General features: G+C 55.0%; 1 protein-coding gene across 9 annotated transcripts in view; it reads right to left on the bottom strand.

Annotated features, from left to right (window-relative positions):
• The window catches only part of Tcf25 (transcription factor 25), a 34,438-nt gene that overhangs the window by 3,303 nt on the left and 20,196 nt on the right, over window positions 1-10,939 (bottom strand). For all 9 annotated transcript variants that reach the window (XM_006255794.4, XM_006255792.5, XM_006255793.5 and 6 more), the window contains 6 exon segments: window positions 9,161-9,320; window positions 8,032-8,119; window positions 3,304-3,462; window positions 2,194-2,284; window positions 1,496-1,575; window positions 178-250 (listed from right to left, as the gene is read on the bottom strand). In XM_006255794.4, the coding sequence (XP_006255856.1) occupies window positions 178-250; window positions 1,496-1,575; window positions 2,194-2,284; window positions 3,304-3,462; window positions 8,032-8,119; window positions 9,161-9,320 (651 nt within the window).

Genomic DNA, 10,939 nt, shown 5'->3' with positions numbered 1-10,939 from the left:
GCGCCTCTCACACCACTCACCTCAGAATGGCTATGCGATTCCAGCAGGCAGAGTCCCCACTGGCAAGCATGATGCCACAGGCACACAGGCAGGACAGCCTCAGCCGCCTCGCCTCCCCTGAGCGGGATCACCCATGTTAACTTGGGAGGGGAAGACCAATGTGCTCAATCAACATACCTCTGTGGTGTAATTTGGCAATAATGACCGGAAGAAGAGGGCGATTGTGTTTCCGTGGCTGACTGGACTCAGCCTGAAAATAAAAGGAAGGAAGGAAGGGAGGGAGGGAGGGAGGGAGGGAGGGAGGGAGAGCCGGAGGGAGGGAAGAAAGAAGGAACGAAGGAAGGAAGGGGTCAGAAAATGAAGGTTAACAGACACTGTGGGGTTCCAGCCCTTGTCAGCTGTCCCTACCCAGTCTCCTAACTGCTGGGGACAGGCAGCCTTTGAATGGAACTCAGGCTCCGGGCCCTCACCTGCACATCAGGATCTGGGGGTGGCAATGCTGACTGCTATGCTAGCCTGTCCAAGTTTCAACAAGGGAAGCTGGGTAAGGTAATATCCCTCTTTAGGGACCTCGTCTGCTGGGTCACATGGAGAGAAAACAGGTGACTACAGTATGTGATGGCTGGGGAAGACAGGTCAGGCAGGAAAGGTTAGGGCATCATGGAGGGTTCCCTGCACCAGCCATGGCACAGTTCTACAGCGGTGTGGTCACACTTGCATCGGGGACTCCATGAGCACAGCACACGGCTAGAATGGCTGGGCTGTGACAGCCTGTTAGGATGTTTCAGAGCCCATTGAAAACTCTCGTATTAACCTAAAACTTTAATGGGAACCTCTACTTAATACCTGAGCAGACATGGGAGCAATGGGTCCAGGTAGGGCAGCAGTGAAGGCCAGGAGGGAAGGGAAGCGAGCTCTTTCACGACCCAGATTCTAACAACTGCCCCCATGCAACGCAGCCTGTGAGTCAGGCACGTCCATGTTAGTGCTTGGTCCACTACCCGCTTCTCTGCACAGCCACAGGGGCCTTCCTTCAGCGCTCACTGGACCTTACACTGTGCTCTTGGAAGACGGTTTGCACACAGCAGAGGACCAGTTGCCACCCTTTGTCTGGTTGGAGCACACCTTTCTGCAAAGCAGGTGACTGTCACTCCCTAGTGAGGCATGTCCTTCTTAGGCATTTCCCACAGGTTCTACAGAAATGTGACCAGTGACCATCTCTGGTTCTAGGTTTGGTATCTGCTGTGTGCACAGTGCACCACGTCAGAGGTGGCTTCTTATTCTGCCTTCTCTACTTGCTACAAAACCTACAGGGGAGTGCTCAGACCTTTGGGGGAAGTCAGGTCTGATACACTGTTTCTCCTACTCCTGAGTGGACTGGCCCAACTTTAGCCTGTGTTTGCCATTTTCCTTCTAGTCTGGACGGGCAGTTCCAGTGAGCCCCAAAGTACCAAAGTGGGCTCGTGTGGGTCTGAAGACAAAGCAGGGACAGTACCTCTCCGGTCTGACGTAGGAGTAGATGGTGTCCACGGGAGGCAGAGGGTCAAACCCCATAACAGACTGTGTGGTCACATCCTTTAAGAGGGGACACAAAACAGAGATTCTGGAGCAGTGCTGGCAGCCTCTGCCTTCCCAAGCTTCAGCTGGACTCACCTCAGACTGACCTGTCTGCCGGGAGGCGGTGACTACACTGACAGAGATGGCTGGGTTGAACGGTCTCCCAGAGAACAGTCAGGGGAACATGTGACATTTTGTCCCAGTCAATGGGACGTAGGGCAAAAGGTACTTTACGCAGGTGGCACTATCTGTGCTTATGTCACCAGTGACTGTCCTGCCTGTAGACTATGGTCTAGGCATGGTGAGAGCCACTGGGTCCCACTGAGCTGCTGGTTCCCCAACTGATCCAGCCTTGGCCACACCCCAGAGTGCCAAACACAGGAATCTGTGAGAGCAGAGGTGAAGTTCTGCTGCAGAGGTGCATTACATCAACTCCTGCAGGGTTCTGTGAGGAAGACCTAGGTCTGTCACAGAAGTCGTGACACCATGCTGGAATAGCTCACCCGGGCAGTGACAGGGCGAGGAAGGCCCAGAGAAACTGGCTACAGGGACACACCGGTTCCACTCCACACGGCATGCAGGCTGACCCGTGGGTAGCTATACTACGACCAGCACACACTTCCACACCCGTCTTACCGAGGGTAGGGCAGCGACAGCCTCCTTGATCTCAGACAGGATCACATGGCGGTGGATGTTTCTGGGTGCACGCTGGTACAGCACTTTCCGCCTGAGGCCAGAGCAGACAAAAGCAGGTCAAGTGGGGCTCACAGTACAAAGTGCCGAGTTACCCAGCTGGAGAGCCCAGTGCGCACTGGCTTGTCTGCCTTCTGGTAAGCTCCCGTGTTGCTCTTGGCTGAAGCTGCCCACAGCCCACAGCTCTGTGGCGAAAGTGGACTCTGAAAGCAAGCTCTGCCTTGGCCCCTTCATCCCTGAGGTAAAGGTGAGGATAGCTGTCTGGTGAGACACTAAAATGAGTGTCCACAATGGATCCCTGGGTGTGGGTGTGCTAGCCCTTACCGCTAGCTACTGTGTGGGGATTGCCTCCTGCTGGCATGGAGCGGAGAAGCAGTGCAGGGGAGGCAAGCCAGCCCAGACAGCATTCAGGAGACGGATGGCTGGAGGAGAAACCCCCACCCCACCCCCGCCCCCGACAGCCCAGAGTTTGTCCTTGTGGACCTCCTTTCCCTGGTTCAGGGAGGTGACACAGCTAGGACACAGCAGAGCCCTCAGAACCCTGGCTGAAGCTGCCCCGGGAGCTGGGACACTCATGAAGACCACGAGCAAAGCTGCGCAAATGGGGGGAAAAGAAAAGGGAAGGGAAGAGAGGGGAGGGGAGGGGAGGGGAAGAGAGGGGAGGGGAGGGGAGGGGAAGGACAGGATGGGACAGGACTGCTGCTTCTCAAACGCTGCGTATGAGCTCTAAGTCACAGAAGCCCACAGAGGGACAGAGTCAGCAGGCTGCTCTGGTGGCCTTTGGTCTCCAATGTGTGTCAAGAAGGGCAAGAAAAGCAATCACCATAGAAATACGGAAACAGAAAAACAACCAACCAGCAAGCCAGACACCTTCACTCCTGTGTGGACAGCAGCCGCCACTGCTCAGAACCGCTGGTGGCTCCTTCAAAAGCTAAACTGAAATCTGAGGCCCAGTGTATGTGATAAAGGCCCAGGAGGGCATGCAGAAGGGACTGAGCCAGCAGGGCGCCCTCCCTGAGTGAGGTTCTGACGTGCCTGTCAGGCTTGGCTCACCTGTTCTCACAGGCCTCCACGGCAGGGTCTCCAGAATCCACTGCTTCCAGAACTTCGTGGACATTTTCCTCCAGCCAGCTCATGATAGCGGGCTCTTTCCAAAGAAAGTGTGACCTCCCAAGGTACAGACTCACCAGCTGGCTCAGGGCAGGAGGCTGGCTGTGAAAAGAAGGGTTGAAGTGGACCTTTCTCAGAGCTCCATGGTAGACAAAGGGATTTCCAGGAAAAGTCTAATGCCTTGGAGTAAAGGAGGGTACCCCTCAGATGCCACAGGGACATTCCACCGTCTGAGGGGCTGGGCACACTTCTCACGGCTTGAGTTACTGAGTACTCAGCACTGGAAGTCACTCGACAGCAAGGTGAGAAGAGACACAAATGCATGTACATTTCTGTTTCTGTGCAGAGAGCACCAAAGGCCGGCCTACGGCTGCTGACTGGGAACTTGCAGAAGGGTGGCAGTCACCACATGACACATCTTTTTCTGTGTTTTTCCTTGTTTCTGAGAAATGGGACAGCATAGAAATCTGGGGAAGTTGATAACTCTGAAGGTCACAAGCTCCGCCACGTCCTACTCGTCCCATGGGTTAAGCCTCCTGGCTTCATGCCCTGACCACGCTCTTCTGAGGAAGCATCCTGTGAATCGCACTCTTTAGATTGGCAGCTGCTCACCTGCCCACAGAAGGGAGATGCCCTGCACATGGATGTGGTTCCAGGGCTATCATCTGCTACTCTAGATGGGCAGGCACCCCCCAGAACAGGGTGAGAGAGCAGACCCTACAGTCTCACATCTGCAGGACTCCAGGGGACAGACCCCACAATCTCTCTCACATCTGCAGGACTCCAGGGGACAGACCCTACAGTCTCTCTCACATCTGCAGGACTCCAGGGGACAGACCCTACAGTCTCTCTCACATCTGCAGGACTCCAGGGGACAGACCCTACAGTCTCTCTCACATCTGCAGGACTCCAGGGAGCAGACCCCACAGTCTCTCTCACATCTGCAGGACTCCAGGGAGCAGACCCCACAGTCTCCCTCACATCTGCAGGACTCCAGGGGACACACCCTACAGTCTCTCTCACATCTGCAGGACTCCAGGGAGCAGACCCTACAGTCTCTCTCACATCTGCAGGACTCCAGGGGACAGACCCCACAGTCTCTCTCACATCTGCAGGACTCCAGGGACAGACCCCACAGTCTCTCTCACATCTGCAGGACTCCAGGGGACAGACCCTACAGTTTCTCTCACATCTGCAGGACTCCAGGGACAGACCCCACAGTCTCTCTCACATCTGCAGGACTCCAGGGGACAGACCCTACAGTTTCTCTCACATCTGCAGGACTACAGGGGGAAGACCCCACAGTCTCTCTCACATCTGCAGGACTCCAGGGGGCAGACCCCACAGTGTCTCTCACATCTGCAGGACTCCAGGGGACAGACCCTACAGTTTCTCTGACATCTGCAGGACTCCAGGGGGCAGACCCCACAGTCTCTCTCACATCTGCAGGACTCCAGGGACAGACCCTACAGTCTCTCTCACATCTGCAGGACTCCAGGGAGCAGACCCTACAGTCTCCCTCACATCTGCAGGACTCCAGGGACAGACCCTACAGTCTCTCTCACATCTACAGGATTCCAGGGAGCAGACCCTACAGTCTCTCTCACATCTGCAGGACTCCAGGGAGCAGACCCCACAGTCTCTCTCACATCTGCAGGACTCCAGGGACAGACCCCACAGTCTCTCTCACATCTGCAGGACTCCAGGGACAGGCCCTACAGTCTCTCTCACATCTGCAGGACTCCAGGGGGCAGACCCCACAGTCTCTCTCACATCTGCCGGACTCCAGGGGACAGACCCCACAGTCTCTCTCACATCTGCAGGACTCCAGGGACAGACAGACCCTACAGTCTCTCTCACATCTGCAGGACTCCAGGGGGCAGACCCCACAGCCTCTCTCAGATCTGCAGGACTCCAGGGACAGGCCCTACAGTCTCTCTCACATCTGCAGGACTCCAGGGACAGACCCCACAGTCTCTCTCACATCTGCAGGACTCCAGGGACAGGCCCTACAGTCTCTCTTACATCTGCAGGACTCCAGGGGGCAGACCCCACAGTCTCTCTCACATCTGCCGGACTCCAGGGGACAGACCCTACAGTCTCTCTCACATCTGCAGGACTCCAGGGACAGACAGACCCTACAGTCTCTCTCACATCTGCAGGACTCCAGGGGGCAGACCCCACAGTCTCTCTCACATCTGCAGGACTCCAGGGAACAGACCCCACAGTCTCTCTCAGATCTGCAGGACTCCAGGGACAGGCCCTACAGTCTCTCTCACATCCGCAGGACTCCAGGGAGCAGACCCCACAGTCTCTCTCAGATCTGCAGGACTACAGGGGGCAGACCCCACAGTCTCTCTCACATCTGCAGGACTCCAGGGGGCAGACCCTACAGTTTCTCTGACATCTGCAGGACTCCAGGGGACAGACCCTACAGTCTCATATCTGCAGGACTCCAGGGGACAGACCCTACAGTCTCTCTCACATCTGCAGGATTCCAGGGGGCAGACCCCACAGTCTCTCTCACATCTGCAGGACTCCAGGGGGCAGACCCCACAGTCTCTCTCACATCTGCAGGACTCCAGGGGGCAGACCCTACAGTCTCTCTCACATCTGCAGGACTCAAGGGAGCAGACCCTACAGTCTCTCTCACATCTGCAGGACTCCAGGGGACAGACCCCACAGTCTCTCTCACATCTGCAGGACTCCAGGGACAGACCCCACAGTCTCTCTCACATCTGCAGGACTCCAGGGAGCAGACCCTACAGTCTCTCTCACATCTGCAGGACTCCAGGGGGCAGACCTTACAGTCTCTCTCACATCTGCAGGACTCCAGGGACAGACCCTACAGTCTCTCTCACATCTGCAGGACTACAGGGGGCAGACCCCACAGTCTCTCTCACATCTGCAGGACTCCAGGGACAGACCCCACAGTCTCTCTCACATCTACAGGACTCCAGGGACAGGCCCTACAGTCTCTCTCACATCTGCAGGACTCCAGGGGGCAGACCCCACAGTCTCTCTCACATCTGCAGGACTCCAGGGGGCAGACCCCACAGTCTCTCTCAAATCTGCAGGACTCCAGGGGACAGACCTTACAGTCTCTCTCACATCTGCAGGACTCCAGGGACAGACCCTACAGTCTCTCTCACATCTGCAGGACTCCAGCGGGCAGACCCCACAGTCTCTCTCACATCTGCAGGACTCCAGGGGGCAGACTCCACAGTCTCTCTCACATCTGCAGGACTCCAGGGGACAGACCCTACAGTTTCTCTCACATCTGCAGGACTCCAGGGGACAGACCCTACAGTCTCACATCTGCAGGACTCCAGGGGACAGACCCCACAGTCTCTCTCACATCTGCAGGACTCCAGGGGACAGACCCCACAGTCTCTCTCACACATGCAGGACTCCAGGGAGCAGACCCTACAGTCTCTCTCACATCTGCAGGACTCCAGGGGACAGACCCCACAGTCTCTCTCACATCTGCAGGACTCCAGGGGGCAGACCCTACAGTCTCTCTCACATCTGCAGGACTCCAGGGACAGACCCTACAGTCTCTCTCACATCTGCAGGACTCCAGGGGACAGACCCCACAGTCTCTCTCACATCTGCAGGACTCCAGGGACAGACCCTACAGTCTCTCTCACATCTGCAGGACTCCAGGGAGCAGACCCTACAGTCTCTCTCACATCTGCAGGACTCTAGGGACAGACCCCACAGTCTCTCTCACATCTGCAGGACTCCAGGGGGCAGACCCTACAGTCTCTCTCACATCTGCAGGACTCCAGGGGGCAGACCCTACAGTCTCTCTCACATCTGCAGGACTCCAGGGAGCAGACCCTACAGTCTCTCTCACATCTGCAGGACTAGAGGGGGCAGACCCTACAGTCTCTCTCACATCTGCAGGACTCCAGGGAGCAGACCCTACAGTCTCCCTCACATCTGCAGGACTCCAGGGACAGACCCTACAGTCTCTCTTACATCTACAGGATTCCAGGGAGCAGACCCTACAGTCTCTCTCACATCTGCAGGACTCCAGGGAGCAGACCCCACAGTCTCTCACATCTGCAGGACTCCAGGGACAGACCCCACAGTCTCTCTCACATCTGCAGGACTCCAGGGACAGGCCCTACAGTCTCTCTTACATCTGCAGGACTCCAGGGGGCAGACCCCACAGTCTCTCTCACATCTGCCGGACTCCAGGGGACAGACCCTACAGTCTCTCTCACATCTGCAGGACTCCAGGGACAGACAGACCCTACAGTCTCTCTCACATCTGCAGGACTCCAGGGGGCAGACCCCACAGTCTCTCTCACATCTGCAGGACTCCAGGGAGCAGACCCCACAGTCTCTCTCACATCTGCAGGACTCAAGGGAGCAGACCCTACAGTCTCTCTCACATCTGCAGGACTCAAGGGAGCAGACCCTACAGTCTCTCTCACATCTGCAGGACTCCAGGGGACAGACCCCACAGTCTCTCTCACATCTGCAGGACTCCAGGGACAGACCCCACAGTCTCTCTCACATCTGCAGGACTCAAGGGAGCAGACCCCACAGTCTCTCTCACATCTGCAGGACTCCAGGGACAGACCCCACAGTCTGTCTCACGTATGCAGGACTCCAGGGAACAGACCCTACAGTCTCTCTCACATCTGCAGGACTTTGTACCTGATCTCGGCATCCGGCCCAAAGAAGCGGTGGTTTGAGACTGTGGCGTCAGGTCGTACACTGCAATACTCCAGCAATGGCATAAGAACTGCAAAGGAAGCAAAAGTTCCGTGGATCCTGCAGCCTTTGTCCAGTCTCACAGCAAAAAGAGACACTGGACGGTAGCTGTCATATATACTCCTAGGGGTTCTGAAGGTAAAGGAAGCTGGGCAGCCCAGGAGACATTTCTGAGCACCATTACAAAATTCATACATAAGCTGGTCTCTCACACTGGGCTCCAAGGCACCTCTAAACTCTCGGGAAGTGGATGTATGGAGGATGCATGTCCTGCTGACTTGTTTGTCACTTATGTACCCTTATCTGTCACCTCCAAGCATAGATGGCTGTACACTTTAATCATATGACAGTTTGACTTGAAGACAGACTAGAGAGAGGGGGGTTGATTGCCCTCCCTGTAACAGCTGACTCCACAGGACCAGGATCTGACAGAAGGCGCTCTCTCCATGTGGTGCTGTTCCCCTGTGCTAGCTTCTCTCAACAGCTCACATGCTGGTGCTCTACCAGGACAAGCACAGCCTCCCCTGACTTTCCGGGTCACATTCATGCTGCACCGTCCTGTGAGGAGGGAGAGCCCACTCTGCAGCACAGCACATGGACTTCCAGTCTCGGCCTCACTAGCTGGTCCACAACAGAAAAGGCACTGCAAGCTACATGGATGGCAGAGGCAGCTTCAAAGTGACAGAACTGACCCTCCCTGGGTCACCAAATAGAATTTCTGCCTGAGGTTGCCAGTCAGTGTCACTTTGTGTACACTCTTAGGAAATATCTCCCTCACTGTGTGCTCCTGGTGGCGTGCCTGTGAGATGCCTGGGCAGTGCACCAGCTTCTTCCTGGCTCCTCCCAGTCAGTGCCTCTGAAGTGCCTTTGGGCTAGCCTCAGGCCTCTTTCCTCCCCTCTCACACCTCCTTACTGTAGCAGGCTCCCTGAAGTGAGGAGATTACAGTCTAACGAGAGCTACGCTGAGTCAGTAGGCCATTAAGGGAATGCAATCTTTGCATTATGTATGGAAAGGGCTACCTAGACTCAGTCCCCAAGAAGACAAGTTGTCCCCACAAGAGGTGGCACTCACCTCCAGGGAACATGGTGAGCGCCTGCTGTATCAGGAGGGAAGCCTGTTGCCTGGCAGAGCTGAGCTCATGATCAGGTAAGTCTGTTTGCTGACTCAGAAGGAAATACGCCAATGGAACTGAGAAGGCAAAATTTGGGAGCTGGGACAGGTTCCGATGGGCCTGTAAGGGATGAAGGAGCAAAGTCTGAAGCCTCAAGCTTGTGAAGACAAACACTTGGTTTACAGATGTGCAGTGGACACCACGTAACCCGCAGCTGCTTCCTCCTGGGCCTCTGACCTTAAGACAAGAAAACCCATTTTCGCCATGCAGAACAGACAAAGGGACCCAGAAGGGCAGGAATCAGTCCAGTTAGATGACTGATGATGCTACAGCAGCAGGTGGGCTCAGGCCTCTAAGGTCAGATACCCCGGCCTAGCAGGTCAGCCCTGGAAGCAGGGAAGTCAGCGCAGAGCTCACAAAGTCAGTTCGGCAGGAGAGAGGTCTGACTTCACCTAACACACACGCCTTTCCCAGTGCCCTCCCTTCTTTGTTTTGAGAAGACAAGTGACTTGCACATGTCTCTACTGTGCATGCATGTATGGTACACACATATGTACATGAGTGCAGAGGCTGACTTGCACATGTCTCTACTGTGCATGCATGTATGGTGCACACACGTGTACAAGTGCAGAGGCTGAAGGTCAATAATGGGGTCTTTCTGCGATTATATTTCCTTATTTAGACCTTATTTACTTATTTGGTGTGCATGCACACATGCATAGCATGGCACATGTGTAGAGGCCAGAGGACAACCTGCAGAAGTCAGTTCTTTCCTTCCATATGTGGGTTCTAAGGATCCAACTCGGGTCATCAGGCGTGGTGTCAGTGCTTTGCCTGTCAAGCCGCTCTGTGGTTCTCCACCTCTATGTTTTGAGACAAGGCCTCTCACCACACCTGCAGCTCGTGCATTTGTCTGCACTTGATAGCCAGTGCCCCTGCCCTGTCCCTGCAATAACCAGGCTACATCACACATTACTGTGCCCTGCTTTTCATGTGGGCTCTGGTTATCCAAACTCAGGTCCTCATTCTTGTACAGTGAGCACTTTACTGACAGCCACTGTCTTGGTCACTTCTGTCCTGGGAACTGTCATCATCACAGAATTCTACCTACAGCTCACCTACAGCCCCACATGACATCTCCTACAGCCATGCGTTCTTGTGCTCCAGGATTAAACTAGACCCCAAGAAGCAAAATCTGGCCAGCTATGCAAAGCAGTAAGTAACTTACAACGATTTATCTTTTTAGTTAATGTGAAAACATGTACTGTGAAAAAACAAACCAACTCCTTTACAAGGCCCTGCTGGAAGCAAGCAGCACAAACCCATGCAGCTCTCCTTTCCAAGAGCCAACAGTGGCTTTGATGGGACCTTGCTCTCCTCTAAGTGTCTAGTGGCTGCACTACGGAGAATAGCAGGCTGATCGTAAAGCATGGCAGCGACCCCAATGAACGGAAAGCGTCACTTCAACACATGTCACAGCCATGAACTACGAAATCCATGTTATTTCCTGGGGCCATTAGCCCCAGGTGTGCGGGGCATTCACAGCAGCTGGGCCAGGTGGCAGTGTGGTGCAGTTCACCCTCCATTTTTATTTCCATGCAAACCTGGCAAGGCACAAGTGACTGGTTATGGTTATATGTCTGCCTGTCCGTCTGTCCAGGATTTCCACAGAACGTGAGTCCGTGTGCTGAGGGTGCTCGTGTGTCAATTTCATATGGCGCCTTGCTTCATGACTGCTT

The sequence above is a fragment of the Rattus norvegicus genome, chromosome 19 (genome assembly GCF_036323735.1).
Source record: "Rattus norvegicus strain BN/NHsdMcwi chromosome 19, GRCr8, whole genome shotgun sequence".
Classification (NCBI taxonomy): domain Eukaryota; kingdom Metazoa; phylum Chordata; class Mammalia; order Rodentia; family Muridae; genus Rattus; species Rattus norvegicus.
Note: the sequence above shows the minus strand (reverse complement) of the source record. Positions and strands in the feature narration are given on the sequence as shown.